At 34.0% G+C, this 18,206-nt stretch overlaps 1 protein-coding gene across 5 annotated transcripts in view; it reads right to left on the reverse strand.

The window, feature by feature from the left end:
• Nucleotides 1–18,206, reverse strand: part of LOC111016615 (P-loop containing nucleoside triphosphate hydrolases superfamily protein) — a 41,654-nt gene that overhangs the window by 6,672 nt on the left and 16,776 nt on the right. The window contains exons 8-31 of one of the 5 annotated variants that reach the window (XM_022292063.2): nucleotides 12,522–12,667; nucleotides 12,339–12,441; nucleotides 12,067–12,147; nucleotides 11,836–11,904; nucleotides 11,602–11,661; nucleotides 11,361–11,522; nucleotides 11,093–11,149; nucleotides 10,381–10,626; nucleotides 10,244–10,306; nucleotides 9,961–10,149; nucleotides 9,688–9,792; nucleotides 7,961–8,032; nucleotides 7,637–7,786; nucleotides 7,424–7,537; nucleotides 7,288–7,332; nucleotides 6,958–7,161; nucleotides 6,707–6,880; nucleotides 5,387–5,590; nucleotides 5,203–5,292; nucleotides 4,938–5,078; nucleotides 3,538–3,635; nucleotides 1,717–1,795; nucleotides 938–1,057; nucleotides 770–841 (exon numbers count right to left, since the gene is read on the reverse strand). In XM_022292063.2, the coding sequence (XP_022147755.1) occupies nucleotides 770–841; nucleotides 938–1,057; nucleotides 1,717–1,795; nucleotides 3,538–3,635; nucleotides 4,938–5,078; nucleotides 5,203–5,292; nucleotides 5,387–5,590; nucleotides 6,707–6,880; nucleotides 6,958–7,161; nucleotides 7,288–7,332; nucleotides 7,424–7,537; nucleotides 7,637–7,786; nucleotides 7,961–8,032; nucleotides 9,688–9,792; nucleotides 9,961–10,149; nucleotides 10,244–10,306; nucleotides 10,381–10,626; nucleotides 11,093–11,149; nucleotides 11,361–11,522; nucleotides 11,602–11,661; nucleotides 11,836–11,904; nucleotides 12,067–12,147; nucleotides 12,339–12,441; nucleotides 12,522–12,667 (2,844 nt within the window). Of the gene's footprint in view, nucleotides 1–769; nucleotides 842–937; nucleotides 1,058–1,716; nucleotides 1,796–3,537; nucleotides 3,636–4,937; nucleotides 5,139–5,202; nucleotides 5,293–5,386; nucleotides 5,591–6,706; nucleotides 6,881–6,957; nucleotides 7,162–7,245; nucleotides 7,333–7,423; nucleotides 7,538–7,636; nucleotides 7,787–7,960; nucleotides 8,033–9,687; nucleotides 9,793–9,960; nucleotides 10,150–10,243; nucleotides 10,307–10,380; nucleotides 10,627–11,092; nucleotides 11,150–11,360; nucleotides 11,523–11,601; nucleotides 11,662–11,835; nucleotides 11,905–12,066; nucleotides 12,148–12,338; nucleotides 12,442–12,521; nucleotides 12,668–18,206 lie in introns of those variants that run through there. The other 4 variants (XM_022292062.2, XM_088123844.1, XM_022292064.2 and 1 more) reach the window with 4 other exon arrangements.

Raw genomic sequence — 18,206 nt, forward strand, 5'->3', positions numbered from 1 at the left:
GTTTACGTTCCTTTCCCGGTGAAAGTCAAGATCATTTATTCTTTCACTACGCTTTTGCCTTTTTTTTCTTTGTAACAAGAAACGAACTTTTCATTGATATATGAAAAGGAACAATAATAGTTCAAAGATAACGAACTCTCAAAAGAGTGAAGGAAAGGAAAATAAAAACAAGAACGTTGTCATTTCCCACCCTAATTGACGAGAACCTTTCAAAGTTGTCTTTGAGCTTCATAATGTACTGCTACTGCCAAGGGCTTCTTGAACAGCAAGGATTCTGTGATTATGTGAACCAACCAAATTCTCCTTCCCCTATATGTGGTACGCACCATTCTATGTCATAATTCATTTGGTTTACAAGACAATCTCCATCTATTAACTAGGATTACAAATTCTATTTCCTTTTATGGATTTACCCAAAAGGCATCTATGGAAGGGAAAAGGATAATGTCATCTGAAACTATAAATGTGAAAGGTATAGTTCATCTTTGCCCACCAAGTGCCTTTCATTTGGAAGAGAACCCCCTTTTAGTATCAAATCCTAGAAGCTCAGCACTATAGATCTAGCATATAGTTTTTCTGAGTGTTCCTTACCCAATGACACCAATAATACCTGACAACATGTTCAGAACAAAAAAAATATAATCTCTAAAATGCAGTAGCTCCTAAAGATCTATTTAAAAAATATTCAATAAGGGGTGGGATTTTCCTCCCACTTAATGCAACATAGGGTTAGTACTTAGTAAGAAGCAATAGATAATTAAGAACTTACATCATGCATCTTAACTTCCAAGCTGGAAATTCTCCTGGTCAAATTTTCCACTTGAAGTTTTGCATCATTTAACTGCATTATATTCATCAATATAGCATGTTTATTTTTCAGACAACTTGGCTCAACATGAGAAAGAAAAAAAAAAAAACAGACAAGTTTTGTCGTCACCATCTCACTGGTATTATTTTTGATTAATTCTACTTCTATTGAACAATTCTGCCGCTCTTGAATCTGAATCATCAAATTATCTCTTTCCTTCGTCACAAGAAGAAGCTGGTTTCTGATATTCTGAAAGATAAAGATGCGAAATTAACAGCAAATGTTATGTTACCCTAATCCTATAGTTCACACTAAAGGTAAGGCATAACTTATTTTTATTAGTTCTGCACACATGACAGCTTCATCAATGAATTTCCATATGTGTACTATTAATTAGAGGTGTCGAAACCAAACCAAATCAAATCAAACTAAAATGAAAAAAAATATATATGTTCAAATATTTAATTACTTTTCATCTTTCTAATTATTTTTAATTACTTTCAATTATTTTTCTCGGTTAGCTTTCTTGAATTTCATTTAATTAGAATTCAATCTCTTTTAGAAAGATAAATTAATTAAAATTAGTTGATACTTGCTTACTAAATTTCATATATTCCAATCGTACAAATGAAAATATGAAAATATCAATGTGTTCTAGAATAATTAAAGAAAATTACAAATAATGAAAAGAATCAATTGCTTCAGTTTAGTTCTATTTTCTAGATTCTCTTTGTTAGGCTTGATTTCTTTTCAAAAAATTAAATCAATCAAATCCTCTTTGGTTAAAAGAGTTCAACGTGCTTCCAAATTCTATAAGACCAGCATAAAAAAAAAATATATTCCTTTGAACTATTTGTATCACACAGTCACGTTCACATCAAAACAAACTCTGAAGTAATAGGACTTACTTGCTGAGCTGCTTCATTTTCAACATCAGCTCTATTTTTCTCATGTTTTAGGCTCTCTATAATAAATGACTTCTCCTTGCTGCAACAAAATAGGCGAAGTTTACAAAATATGAATCAATGTATATGCTTACTTAGTTCTTCATGTACAAAGAATGTAATATAGATGAAACAAGCCTAAGAAGCAAGGACACAAATGTCTAAAAAATTAGAACATAAACAAACAAGGACACATTCAATAAAATATATTAATTTAAAAAAAAAAATTTATACACTTCTACACATATTATTTGTAGTTTTCTCAGGTTATTTCTTTTAGATTTAATAAATTATATAATAAAAGAACTAAAGTACAAACATGTATTCTCAGCCATTCAACTTTGAGCAAATTAAGATAATGCAATCTAATTTATATTTCTCCATGGACATGAGATGTTCCAACAACGAAATAAAGTCAAGTTTCAAATAAAATACACAAGTTATTTGGAAAAAAAGCATGTACCTCAACCTCAAATATCATACTCACATGTCAAGTTTTCTCACACCACTTCATTATATTCTATTACGTCAAATGTATTCATTTTCTTTCCCTGTTTAGCTTAGCTTCTATAGATTTTATGTTTTTATTATTTATATCTTAGATCCTTGATGTAAATGTTGCTAGTAATAACTAAAAAAAATATAATTTTTTCATTTAAAAAAATATTTTCCCATCATTTTAGCCACAAAACGTGTCCTACATATGTTCTCAGCATTTGTCTTTGTGTATCCCCAATCTATTCAAGATTAAAAAAAAAAAAAAGAAAACAAAAAGGATCAGACATTTAAATCCTGAGCCCCAAGGGTGACCATGTGTGACATGCGTGCTGGCACTCACGTCTGTGTTTACTAGATAAAGCTCTAAGCATATCTCTTATCTAAATGACACCACTACAATATGTCAATAATAAATGAATGAAATTGGGATAGAGGTGAAATATAATGAAATAGAGCTATTTTGAAGTTCTCTATGAAATAAGGCATATAACGGCTACTGTGAAGAAGTTTCAAGAGTTACGAATAAACCTCGAGCTCATATTGGTCAAGGGTTGAGAATGGGAAATGAATTCTCATCGTTTCAAGCAAAAATTGCTCATTCCACTTGTTTGTAGCAAGAAGAGTGGCAACTTTATTTTGGAAGGTTTTGGTGGAGCTTCTTGCAAAGGCAAGGTTTCAGTTTTGTGGAATTTTGCGGCTAGAGCTCTTTTGGAAAGAAAAAAATAGCAGATTTTTTTGAAGATAAGACATAATCTCATGATTCTTTTTGTTTGAACTTACAACGTCTTGCTTCTTGGTGGGCAACTAACTACAAAAAAGTATTTTGTAATTATAGTTTACACATGATAGCAAGCCATTGGAAGGCTGTGATTGTATAGTCCTTAGGGGAGGGTGATCTGTTGGACGGGGCTCCATACTTAGCATCATATCACCCTCTTCCATAAAGCATCTTTCTCTGTTATATATCTCCATATCAACTTTTGAAATAAATTATATTAATCAGGTACACAGTTTAAGCTTAATGAAATTCTCATGCAATTGAACTATCAAAAACTTGGATTCAATAACAGAAAGGTATCACAAATAGGTTATAGCACTGTATAGTATAAATGCTAAAAAAGACCTAAGCGCCTCTGTTAGAATAACTACATATATTATTAAACAAAGTAACACATTAGACCACCTTTAACTTTGCTGCTTCAATTAATTTATCATTTATGTAAAAAAGAGGCGCATGACCAACCAAATCTCCTGAAGATAGAAATGAGAGGAAAGAATGGAAAAAACCTGCATTCTTTTTCCCTTCTCTCATTCTCCTCAGAACATCTCAATCTTTGTTTAAGTACCTCACACTCTTCACGACAAGACTCCAAATCATTCATCACCTAGATTGTAAAATGATTAACCATTATGACCACCGAAACAAGAAAGCACTGCAAATTTTATATATTAAAATGCATAAAGGTTGTAAGAACATCAGACAAGTAAAAAAGAGACATGAAATGCCGGGAATATGTACTGTAAAATAAAATGGACTAACCATCTTGTCTTTGCATTACATCAATGGATTACTGGTAAAATTACATTCATGAGACAATTTGATGACTATTTATGACTTCGTTTGTCCCAACCTTTCTTATATAGCTCAAATTCTTAAAACGTATAATAACTTGATGATAAGTTAGCTCTTTGTTTGTCCATGTATAGCTTGTCTGCTTGTTATATTAGCTCTAAAACTACTATAGCAGTCTACTGTGTACTTGTAGCCCATGTTGACTCATACAGCTTCTGGCAATATTGGTAATCCAGAGAATCGAGGGAAGTTGAACTAATAAGTAATAACCCCAGGTTGATGTAATGCCAAAAGGCCGCATATTTAACAGAATTTAAATGTTCTAAGATTAGTTTAGTTTTTAAATAAATACAAATGTTAAAAATAATAAATTTAAATAACATCCTTAAGTTGAACTAATAAATGGCTCGTGTATTTACCTTGTTTAAAGAAACCCTAAACCATAAATTCTAATAGAGAATGAAACGGAATTGCTTTAGAATTTTAAAAAGTTTGTTTTGCTTCTTTCTTATACTAGCATAAACCAACTTCTGTGTCAAAAATCAAATCAGCACAAAATATATTTACTTTTAATAAAAATTACCAAAATGGAATATTAGTACTAACAGACTCCAAGACCACCCAACTTTTCTGGGGTACTAGCCAGTGCATGCGTATTTTTTTCCAGCTATATCTTCTTATATTAAATATCATATAGTTTCATAAAATCATTACCATCCATCTTTTCAACCATTTAGCATGTTTTGTAACAATCAACACAATTTTCTGTACATAGAAGCAAGAAAGTTGTGAAAACTGTGTAAGTTTACAAAATGTCAAAACCACTACACGAACTCCACATCCAGACTTGAACAACACAAGGACAACTCGATTAATTATCCAATAGCACTTGAAAATAACTATTACCTCAAACTAAAAAATATAAAACATAGGTTAGAAAATTCAATCGTTGCTGCCAAAATAGAGTGGGAAAAAAAAACAAGGAAACTGGTTTTTGATTAAACTGTACACTCATGAAGAACCAAAACTTCAAACAGAAAGAAAACATAGAAACCATAATAACAAGCAGGCTGGTACCACAGATTTCTTGACAAGTTGACTCATAAAGTCATACCTTAGAGATTTCATTTGACATGGATGTCACCTTCAAATCATGTAATTTTACTCTCTCTTCTACTGCTTCAATATAGGCTTTCTCCTTCGATAACCATACTGCTCTTTCCTCCTCCATATCCAGAAGGGCTTCCGTGAGTTGCTACAAGACCGGTGGAAATGCACCAAGAAGTCCAACCATGAAATACGCACCATATGTTTTCTGAATAACTCAACAAACATTATTTTATCATAGACAAAAAGGTGAAAGTATAATCACAAATTACCATGGCCAATTCTTCTTTTTGTTCTTCCAAAAGTCCTATAGAGCTTTCCAAGTTTTTCTGTTTAAGTGTAGCTTCTTCTAAGCTTTGTTTCTACAAAGAGAAATAAAATATTATGTTTCAGAAAGGAAAAGAGAAGTTACACAGAACCAACATCCTATTTTCTGAAATGAAAGCATAAGCTTACAAGTTCAGGTACATCCTGTACAGCAGTCAGTTGTATGTTTGCTATTCCCAGTTTTTCAGTTAAAGTTTCTAATTCTGAAAGTAAGCCTTCATTTCTAAATATTGCTTCTTCTTTCTCACTGTATGTGGCCATTAATTGATCTTCCAGAGAAGCAGTCTTCGCCTCTAACTCAAAAGCAAAAACTTCCAACTTCTTGTAATCTTCCTGATAAACAGATAAAATAAATCAGCAAATAATCATTAAACACTTGTGTCCCAAAACGACTTTTAGATGAATAAGAAGTATGATTCTTTGTTTCCTCTATGCCCAAAAAAAAAGAAGAAGAAGAATCGGGAAATAATGACACTAACGGATGTGGGAGCATGGTTGATGATAAGACTAATGTGCACTCAAGGAAATATGAAGAAATGTCTAACACGAATAGTATGTACGTTAGTGCAATTATGTGGTACCTTCATACCCAAATAAGATAAAACTAATTTAGCTCTCAGAAAAGGAAGACGTGGGGAAAAATATGCAAGTAACGTACCACTCTAAAAGATTAAAGAATGAAAATATCAACCAGTAAATCTCAAGCACCAACACAGAAGCTAACAATTATTAATTACCAATTCACTAACTTAACATGGGATGATAGAGGAAAGATTGTGAATCTTCATCACTAATTTCAAAAGCATAATAATAGACAACGGTCTATTGATTGTTGATAGTCCACTTGCAGAGGGAAAACGGTCTATTTTATTAATTACAAAGGTGTTTTTGACAAGATACACAGTGGAAGTTGTTAGATGTTTGACTCTCCTCGGGTGAGTCAGTCCTTTTAGGAAAACTTAAATATAACATCACTTTAAATGCTAAGGATGAATAAACCACCACTCAACCCAAAAAATTAAGTTGACAGGTTGGATAAATTTAATTCATATATGGATATGGATATCTCAAACCTCTTCTTACTTGTGGGCTTGGAAAATTGCAATAAGACCCAACGAGTGGAAATCATAATAAATGGGAAGGAAATAACAATGCAGGGATTGAATACATGACCTCCCACTTTGATACCATGTTAAGGATGAATCAACCACCACTCAAGCCAAAAGCTTAAGCGGATGGGTTGGGTAACTTTAATTCATATATGGATATGGATATCTCAATTCTCAACATTAAAAAATATTTGAAATATGAATTTCTATTATCTATTAAAGTAATTGCAAATATAACATAGTTAATAAAATAATTGCAAATATGACATTTTTTAAAACCTTATTAATCATTAATTAACTTAAAAAGCAATCAATAGGTTTACTAACAACATAGCGTTACCTGTAATATTTGTTCATATTTCACTCTGTCTGGATCAAGCCCCTTGGAACTCTTTTCAATAATTGAATCACGCCGTCTACCGGCAATAGAGTCACGTTTATTGATATCACGCTTAAGAAGAGAATTTTGTCCAACTAGCCGCTTAATCTCTCGCTCTGCCACAGATTTCTCGCCCTGGCATTGTAAAAGTGTTATTAAATTGATGGCCAAAATTTAAAGCAATTCAAGAACGTAAAGAAAGATTATCAAACCTCAAGTTTTGTTTTCTCCTGCAAAGCATTCTTAAGCTTAACTTCAGACTCTTTCAACTTTCCTTTTGTTTTTTCAAGATCTTTTCTAAGGCTTTCCTTCTCCCTTGCAAGGGAACTAGATGACAAACATGTTATTTCCTTTTGAAGAGTTTGGATCTGAGCAAGATATTCAGCTTGTTCTATATTCTGATGATCAGAAAGAGCCTGCAGCAATACCAAATATGCAAGCGCACCAGTTAGAAGGATCGGAAAAAATGCATCTAATAAAAACTATAACATAACATTTACCATCGAAAGCTTCTCACAATTTTGAGCTTGCTGTCTCAGTACCTCTATCTGCTTCTGGAGATCATCTGAGTAACTTTGCAGAAGAAGCTGCATCCATAAAAAAATAATTAAAACTGGCCTGCAAGATGCAGAAAGATTATAACCACATAGGCACATACATCAAATATACACTACACACCTTCTCATTCTCAATTTTGGAAACTTTCTGCAACATTTGGGAGTTCAACTCTTCATGATCATTGATAACTAACTTTTGTTGCACAGAACATTGATGGATCATAGTCTTTAAATCCTGCATTTTGTCACAACTAATGAGACCTATAGGAGAATCCTTGAGCTGGACAAGGGAAAGGGAACTCTAGTCTCCAAGAGATACTGCAAGAATACTTACATGCAACATGTCAGATACAGCAGAAAAACACTGAGACGTATCATTGACGAGTGAAGAAACACTCGAAGAAATTTGTTTAGAGTTTTCAATTTCTGTAACTACTTCTTGGAGTTCCACTAAAAGTTTTGACAGCAAGTCAAAATTTTCTTCCTGAAAGAAGTGTATCGGGAGGAAGCTGATTACAGGTTCCTTGATCTAAACAACTTCTAACACGTAAAAAATACAAACATATAAAAAATACAAACATAGGAATAGAGAGAAAGGGCAAGACCAAAAAATACAAAATCATAATTAAAGATGAAATGTCTATGAACGCATTCTTACAGATTCAGGGCATATAAGCTTCTCACGTGCTACCCTAGCTTCTTCACGTGCATAATGAAGCTCTTCAGATAGCTACAAGAATTAAAAAACTAACTTGAACCCAACTACGCAATACTAATTAGTAACAAAGCCAAATAAAGCCGACTCAAAAAACCAAGAATTACTGTATATTTATTTTTTATATAACTAGGAGTCAGAGCTTCGTTCCACTGTACCTAAGGGCATTCGCACCAGCCCAAGAAAAACCAAGAATTACTATTGGGAGACCTTTTCTATTGGTTATGCACCTATCCTTTTTCATTCATTTAGTATGATTTTCTTTTTTTTACTTTTTTTAACCCAGTTTTGGCTTTTTTTTCTTTTTTGTTAACTTATTTTTGTTTTCCTAAACTAAATAAATATCAATTTAAAAAAATGTGCTATAAAAGATAACTTTTATGCTTCCGTTTTTGCTTTTATTATTTATATTGTTCATATTTTAACCTTTATTTTTCTAAATTTGAAAAATCATCCTTTTTTATAGACTAAATTATTTCCCTATTTTTCGATGGTCGTGCCACCTATACAAGTTTTTTAGTTTTACAAAATAGTCTTCAATGATTGCAACGAGGTGAATAATTTGTATTGTAATTTTTTAAATCGAATAAAATGATTTATAAATTCAAATGTGTTATGATCTGTTATCAAATTCTTTACAAAATATAGATGTAAACTAAGTTGGATTAGATTTATCATTGCAAAACTATTTTGTACGGTGAAAAAAATAACTTCGTTAATTAGTATCTATTTAATGCATAAAATATTTTTAATATAAAGATAAGGTAAATCATGTACTAATTTTTGTAACTATATTTTTAATCTTTGATATTCAACTAAACCATTTTTTTAAATGAGAAACAAACTTTTTGTTGATAAATAAAAAGAAAGAAAAAAGTTTTAAGGATAAAAGTGAAAACAACCAACAAACCAATATAGCAAGTCCCCAGAAATTACATAAGCCAAATTACAACATTGAAGAATTAGACAAACAAGGGAGAATCAAACAGCAAAAACAACCCAGAACCAAAGCTATAATAACGAACAACCGCTGAAGCTTAAACCATATTCTTTGTAAAGTGAACATCAACTTCTGAACTACTGCCCAAAGGAAAAAACTCTGAAGGAAAAAACTATGAAAATTCCAGCTAAGAGATATTGGTCCAATCCAACCCCCTAAAAAGTTACTGAACCCCATGATGAACATTGAAATAAAACCCCGAAGCACAATATACGACCCCTTGCAAGTGGATTAGCCAAGAATCTACGGGATTGTGGATTTCATTTATCGAACTTTATTTTTTTTATACAGTAAAATAAAACTAAAGTTTCATGTGCATCACACATGTTAATCTAATACAACTAAAACACCTGAGGTAGTGTCACATTCAAAGCCTTTCAGAAGCTAATATCCCAATGAGAAGAAAGCTACGGTTATACAATGACAAGTTGGCACCATTTACAGACAACCAGAAGAAACTCTGACATAAGAAACCAAAAATGTAGGTGATGCTGTAGTCAAGGACCTTTATACTAACACATGAGTGTCGCCACCACTTGTCCACTATGTGGACGTCACAACCTACTCTCTACTAGTATGGTTGTGACACATAGCACCCACAAGGATATCCATTGACAAGTTAAAATAGCAGAACAAAGTAAAGAAGATGGAGCACTTGAACCATAATTACCTCTTCAAACTTTTCCCGAGCGCATATATTTTGCTCTGTGGCAAGCTCCACAACATTATCAAGATTCTTCTGACTTGAAGATTTCTCCATTTCCAAAATCTTTATCTGTGAAATAAAACAAATAAACCAAGGACAGAAATGAAGGGCAAAAAAATCCCAAATAAGAGATGAAACTGACCAAAATAATAAACGAATCAAATGCTTGAAGCAGATTTATCATTTACTAGCAGCGAATTGTCCCATAAAATAATAAGTAAGAGATGATCAAAACACCCGTTCTTGAAGTCGCTTGGTAATAAGGATAGCCTCGGATTCTCGTAAACTTATATGTTTGTCCCCATTACAGTCACCTCTTTTGACATGATAGTTTGGAGAATGATCACCACAATTTGCATCCCACGACTGATCGACCTCAGCAAGTTTCCTTGTTAAGCAATCAATTTTTATATCGCTCATAGTTTTCTACAAAAATAATAATAACAATAAGAATAAGAATAAGTGTTATAAAGAAAGAAAGATTAAGAAAACGGGGGAACGTAGAGAGACTAGATAATACCTCACTTTCAGACCTCAACAGCAAATCTTCATATGCTGCTTGGACATCAACTACATCAGTGTCCTGCCAAATTTACAAGATTGTTAATAGCCATAATTTCAATTTAAGAACTATAGAGAAAAAGACAAATGCCATACTCCAGGTAAGCTTTTCTTCTTTGGTGCCACCTTTCTCCTGTTAGTAACATGCAATAACACACAGGGATCTGGAAGAGTACATCCTTCTAATACATTCTTTTGATCGTTCTCACCCTTTTTGCAGGTTACCTCCTTGGAAACTTCAATATCATTCACCAGTTCCTCGAAAGGAAGAAGCGGTCCCATTTCACGATCAGATCTTACAGGATTCACAGCAGAAGCCCTAGATTGAGTGGTTGAATAGACCTAAATTTGCAAAAACATTTCATATATGAGCACGATTATAGAAAGTGTATGGAAAAAATCTAATAGAGATAACCACTCTAATTTTGCTCAAAATAAAGGTAAAATGAATATAAGATGAAATTTGGGAAATTTTCAAGTGACTACCAAGCTCTCCCATCAATGACTACCCCTAGAAACTATTTTTCCTTATACTTTTACATTTACTCTTCTCTCCCTTGAAGTTGGTTTTCCTTCTGACCAATATCCATGTTGCATACTCTATTCTCACCTCCTAGCTTACATCATTAGATTACTTACAATCATTGGCTAAGCAACCAACTGTAAACAAAAAATATCTCAACTCGACAAAAACTCTACTCAACTACTTGGAAAACATACAAATGGGTGGTTTCATCAGCGTTCAAATAATAGGGAGTCATGACACGTAATCAAACCACATGCTAAAATTAAAAGACAACAATGTTACCTCTTTAAGGGGCTTCCTCGAAAGATTTCCTGGACACCATGTATCCCGTCTCTTATCCTACAATAGGAAATAGTATTGCTTTCATAAAGTAAACTCTATACAGGTGCAATGAGAAGACCAATAAGAAACAAAGTATTGAGGGCAGAGAATTAGATATAATAGTCAGCTCGAATAGAATAAAGATTTGTAAAAAAAAAAAGAGATGGAACACGTACAAAATAACAATAAGAAGAAAAACATGTTAATGCAACATTTTTATTATATGAACCTTTTTCATTTCATCCTGGTTCTCATCTCTTGTCGAATAAAGCACCATTGAACTCAAATTTTCAATTTTCTTAGCTTGCTGCTGCACCCTCTTCTCCCATTCAGACTGCACTTTCTTTTCCTCCTCCAACTCCAAAGCCATCCGCTCCCTCTCCAGTTCAATCTAACATGCATATAGAAACTTCTAGGATAAGTTGTGCACCCGTAATGAAATACTTATCAAATTAATGATTGTTGCCAACCTTTAATAATGTATTTCTCAAGCTGAGGATCTCTTCCTCTAAATGCTCCGAATGAGAACCCTAAAACACAGAAATAGGTCAATAGAGAAAATTCAAATTAACTACCCTGAACCCACATAACCATTAATACTCTAAATGAGTTTCAATTAAGAATTAAGATCACTTTGCCTCCCATAAGATATAGTCAGACCTTTTCCAAAAGAAAAATAAATAAATAAATAGATATGGTCGAACCTGCAATTTGGCTCGAAGCTCCTCAATCTCTCTCTTTTGACGCTTCAACAAAGCAGCATCTGTTAATATCTGCAAGAAAGAATTTAAGTATTGAACTAGATGAACCAAGTGAATAAGCACAATGACCAGATGCAAAAAGGGGCCAAGAAATATTAACTCCACAGGGAAAGGCATAGATATTTGAGTTGAGAGGAGGGGAAGAAAAAATAAAACCGAAGTATAAATCAAAACCTCATTCACGTGAGCACAATTCGTGACACGTAATGCTCTACTAGCAAACTGGAGAGTACTTTTTGTCTCATCTGCATGAATCTGTCACCAAATTAAGGTGCTTAAAAATTAGGATAAAGTACCAGATGCATGTTCTTCTAACATACATTATGAAGCAATTGAGTAGTCAAGAGAATGCTGAAGCCTAGAAAGTCTATAACCAGATCGAGGCACTTAAAAATGAGAAACATTAATTAGATAAAAGTGAGATGTCAAACTCAAAAATATGATACCTGCGCTAATGTGATATTGCATATAATTGCTGTGTTTGCATTTCCACCTAGTGCAGGTTGCAAGATGCGTGTAAGTTTACTGTCACGATAGGGGACATGACTCCTGCAATATATTTCAAAAAAGTCACCATGCATCCAGGAAATAACCCTTCTTTTAGGTAGCAAAGAAGTGAAAAAACCTACCCTTGACTTTCAGCACCTTCACTTAATTTTTTTATTACGGTTCCCAGTGTCATCAAGCTTTTATTAATGTGGGAACCCTCTTTAAGGCGAATACCCTCGGCACCGGTTTTTGCAGCACGCTCTGAACCAGCCAGGTCGACTAAATTCTGCAAGCATTTAGCAAAACTAGAAAGAGTAAGAAACACATACAAAAGTTGAAGAGTCCATTTACTTGATTTGTTTATTTATAGTCAGAAACTCCCTGGGTGGGTCATCTTTATTTGAAGTTCTTGAGATGTTACCTTGGTATTATGGATCTTCCCTCGGATGACACTCCATTGAATGTATCTAAAGAATTCATAGTCTCTACTCTCAAATACATCTATAGTCTCGCTCCTTCTCAGTTGGATGATTATCTAGTTGTAAAAACTAAGGTTTGAGAGAACCAGATAGATCTTATTCTCATTACTGAAGTCTCTATATATATAGACAAATATACAAGGTTGACCTAATCCTAGAAGGGGAAGGTAAAGGACAAATGAATACATATTATTTAAAAGAATGTAAAACATACTAATATATACTCTAACGCTCCCCCTCGAGTTAGTGCATATATGTTAATCATGCCCAACTTGTTAGAGAGATAATCTATCCATGCTCCAGTCAATGCTTTAGTGAAGATATCTCCTAACTGCTCTCCAGTCTTCACATATCCTGTAGCCACCAATCCTTACTGTATTTTCTCACATACATAATGACAATTAACTTCAATGTGTTTGGTTCGTTCATGAAATACTGGATTAGATGCAATATGGAGAGTTGCTTGATTATCACACCAAAGTTTCATTGGAGTGGTGATGCCAAATCCCAATTCAGTCAGAAGCTGATATATCCATACTAATTCACACACAGACTATGCTATGGCTCGATATTCTGATTCAGCACTTGAATGTGACACCACATTTTGTTTCTTACTTTTTCAAGAAACTAAATTACCTCCAACAAATACACAATATCCTAAAGTTGATCTCCTATCTTCCTTAGAACCTGCCCAATCAGCATCTGAAAAACATTCAATATTAAGATGACCATGATTTTTATATAACAAACCACGTCCAGGAGCACTTTTCAAATAACATAGAATATGTTCCAATGCGGCCCAATGGTCAGTCGTAGGAGAACTCATAAACTAACTCATAATACTGACTGGATAAGCTATGTCAGGCCTAGTAACCGTAAGGTAATTTAGCTTCCCTACTAACCTCCTATACTTCTCAGGATCTTTTAATAATTCCCCTTCTTTTGTAAGTTGTAAATTAGGCATCATTGGAGTACTACGTGGCTTAGCAGCTAATTTTCCTATTTCAGTTAACAAGTCAAGTACATACTTTCTTTGTGACAAAAGGATCCCTTTCTTGCTCCTTGTTAGAAGTATTTCAACATTCCCAAATCTTTAGTACGAAATTGACTATGAAGAAAAGACTTGAGTAATAGGATGCCTGATGAATCATTACCAGTAATTACAATATCATCAACATATACAACTAGTAAGATAACACCAGACTCGGATCTTTTATAAAAAACAGAATGATCTGACTTACTCTTCTTCATTCCAAAATTCTCAATCACCTGACTGAATTTTCCAAACCATGTTCGCATACTTTGTTTCAACCCATATAAGGATTTAGAAGGCGTCATACCTTTCCATTCTCCCCCTGAACAACAAAACTTGGTGGTTGCTCTATATACACTTCTTCTTGAAGATCACCATGGAGGAATGCATTTTTAATATCAAGCTGATGCAAAGACCAATGGTGAATAGATGCCAAGGAAATGAATAACCTGACAGAAGCCAATTTAGCAACCGGAGAAAAAGTATCAGAATAATCAATTTCGTAAGTCTGCGCATATCCTTTAGCAACAAAGCGAACTTTCAAACGGGCAATTGATCCATCCAGATGAACTTTAACAGCAAACACCCATTTACAACCAATAGGTTTCTTTCCTGCAAGAAGAGACACTAAATCCCAAGTACCATTGTCATCTAAGGCAGTCATCTCCTCCAACATAGCAGCCCGCCAATCAGGATGAGACAAAGCTTCATGAACAATTTTAGGAATAGATACAGATTCAAGGGATGCAATAAACGAACAAGTAGATGATGATAAATGGTTATATGAAACAAAAGAAGAAACAGGATAAGTACACTTACGCTTACCTTTTCGAAGGGTAATAGGAAGGTCATCACTCGTTCCTGGATCCACATGCAAAGAAACTACTGGTATAGGGCATGAGTCCGTAGGAGGTTGCCGACGAGAATAAACTTGAGTAATAGTGGGGAGAGAAGGATCAAGTGCAGAGGAAGATGTATTGCTAGGAAGTTCTTCAGTAGGAGTAGAGACAATAGAATAGACAAGAAAGGTATCATCTTCCTGTGACTGCTCCCCTTGACTGGTACTCAAAGACGATGAAAAAGGAGTATCTTCCAAGAACGTAACGTCAGGAGAGAAAAGATATCTATTGAGATCAGGACAATAACATCGATACCCTTTTTGAACACGAGAGTAACCAAGGAAAATGCATTTCAATGACTTAGGGTCTAATTTGGTGAGTTGGGGGCTAACATCCCGAACGAAACAAGTGCAACCAAATATTTTAGGTTTAATAGGAAATAAAGGTTGCGTAGGACACAGAGTACGATAAGGTATTTCACCCTTATGAACAGACGAAAGCATGCGATTAATCAAGAAGCAAGTCGTTGAAACAGCATCAGCCCAAAAGTATTTTGGAACATGCATTTGAAACATTAAGGCCCTTGCTGTTTCGAAAAGATGTCTATTTTTCCTTTCTGCAACTCCATTTTGAGACGGAGTATCAACACACGAGGATTGATTAATAATACCATGTTCACTTAAATAGGAGCCAAGAGCACCAGAAAAATATTCCTTAGCATTATCACTCCGTAGAACTTTAAAGAGAGCCACCAAATTGAGTTCGAATTTCAGCATGAAAGTTACGAAAATGAGAAAGTAACTCAGAACGATGTTTCATCAAATATAACCAAGTTACACGAGATAAATCATCGACAAAAGTAACAAAATATCGAAATCCATTTTTGGACTCAATAGGACAAGGACCCCAAACATCAGAATGGACTAATTCAGAAAGAGCATTAGCTCGTGTATTGACTCTAGGATAGGAACTGAGACGATGAAACTTAACAAATTAACATGACTCACAATCTAAAGAATGCAAATTATGAAATTGAGGACAGAGACTCTTAACACAGAGAGAGATGGATGACCCAAACGACAATGTTCTTCGAAAGGAGTTGGCACTCGAGTGCAAACAGTGGCTGTAGGTATTTGTGTATCAAACGTGTAGAGGCCATCAGATTCACGCCCTTTACCAATAGTCTTCTTCGTTGTAAGATCCTGAAATAAGCAATAACCAGGAAAGAATAAAACACAACAATTGAGATCAAGAGTAAGTTTACTAACAGAGATCAAATTAAAAGAAAATTGTGGCAAATTTAAAACAGAGGTCAATGAAAGAGTTTTGGAGAGATGAACTGTGCCAAATCCAAGAACAGGAGAAGTGGTGTCATCCGCTATTGTAACATCAGGTAAAGATGTAGATGGTGAAAAGGTAGCAAATAAATTGAGGTTACCTGACATATGATTCGTATCACTAGAGTCAATGACCTATTTTGACGCGGAGGAAATAAGACATTTATTGGTATTACCTGAATCAGCAATGGCAGTAATTGGATTAGAGGATGATGTCATCAATGACTCTTGATACTGTTGGAATTTAGCAAACTCTTCCGCAGAAATTGTTACCATTAATTTCTTTTCGATCATAACTTCAACAATATGGACACAAACAAAGAACTGCACTGAAACAAACCAAACCAAATCTGAAGGAGGAAAGGGAATCGAACCAAACCAATTGAACAGAGCCAAGTAAACCGAACAAATTGAACCGAAACACCGGTATAAATCAGACCAACACGACGACGGCGACGGCTATTGGCGGCGAGACGAAACCCATGAACAGCAATCGAAAAACAGCAGCGCTGGCGAATCAGCAAACGGCGTCGGCGGTGGTAGTAGTGAGTTGAGTTGGATAGCAATGAACAAAACCCTAAGGGACAAAACCTTAATGGGCACAAAACCCTAATGGGCATCAAAACCCCAAGGGGCACAAAAATTTTAGAAGAAACCTAGAGCTCTCATACCATGTAGAAACTAAGGTTTGAGAGAACCAAATAGATCTTTTTCTCATTACTGAAGTCTATATATATAGACAAATATACAAGGTTGACCTAATCCTAGAAGGGGAAGGTTAAGGACAAATGAATACATATTATTTAAAAGAATGTAAAATATACTAATATATACTACAACACTAGTCTTTCTCAATTCTGAGCTTTTCAGGCTGAAAGGACTTTGATGTTAGAAGATTTTTCTAGAAGAAGGTTGGAGATAGAAGCTGCTCAGGCTCGGGAATTAGTGTCAAGTTCTCTCAGGAACTCAAAGATCTATTTCCAGGAGATAATGTGGGCAATTCTGAAGCTAAAGAATCTTCTAATTGAGTCCTCACATCTTGGTAGATAGTTTTATTTTGTAGTTAGCTCGAAATTATCGTTGGCTTTTATTATTTTTAATGCTTCCTGTTAAGCCTATTCTATGTTTTTGTCTTTTCTTTTTTTCTCTCACTCCCCTAGGAGTTTGTATTCTTGAATGTTTTCTCCTTTTCATATATCAATGGAAAGTTGTTGCTCGTTAAAATAACAAAAAAACCAGAAAAGAACTTCTCATTGATTAATGAAAATGAATAAAAATTGTTCAAAGATCCAAACTCTCGAAAGAGTGAAAAAAACATAAAAACAAAGCAAAAGACATACGGAGTAACAATTAAGAGGGGAAAATGAAAGCTCCCCAATTGGCATTGATGAGAGACAGACAGTAATTTCCAAAAAAGTATGAGAAAGAACACCAGTGAGAATCTTTAAATTTGGTAATACTAGAAAGTATAATGTATCCAAAATGGAAAATTCTGATTAACATGGACATATCTTACTTGCTAGATGCCCCAGTACTCCAGCCTTTGTCAAATAATTAAAAAGAAAATGATTAAATTTGAATGGCACGTATTGAACTTTGAAGCATTTCAAAGATTGAGCATATATATGACTTCGAATTTCTTCCATTCCATGACCTTGTATTATTGTATGTGATTTAAAGATAAGACTTTTTTTTCATTTTCTTTATAGGAAAGAAAAAAAAATTGTATTAATAAAAAACCAAACATTACAGGGGGATGAGATATCTCACTAGACCAAAGGGACTAATCAAATGTTTTCCAAATTTGTCGTCCCATGTATATTAATAGCGTCACATTTCCAAATGCCAACAAAATTGAAAATCTATTTGAAAAGTTTGAATTGAAATCACTAAATTGTTAATGGACTAATTTGAAAGTTTCAAAGTATCAACAACCCTAAAATAAACAATAAAAAAGTAATTCACCAAATGTGTGGTAAAGCTTTTCCAACTAGAATTAGTTACAGAACATTATCTCTATCTAAAAAAACCCATAAAGAACAATTTTACAACACTCTACCACCTCCACCCAATCCCTGGAGGCCTCATTAAACAACACGTTATTAATTTTCAACCAAATATTCCACATAAAGGCTTT

The sequence above is a fragment of the Momordica charantia genome (assembly GCF_013281855.1).
Source record: "Momordica charantia cultivar OHB3-1 chromosome 5 unlocalized genomic scaffold, Mcharantia_2.0 BLBB01000005.1, whole genome shotgun sequence".
NCBI classification, from domain to species: domain Eukaryota; kingdom Viridiplantae; phylum Streptophyta; class Magnoliopsida; order Cucurbitales; family Cucurbitaceae; genus Momordica; species Momordica charantia.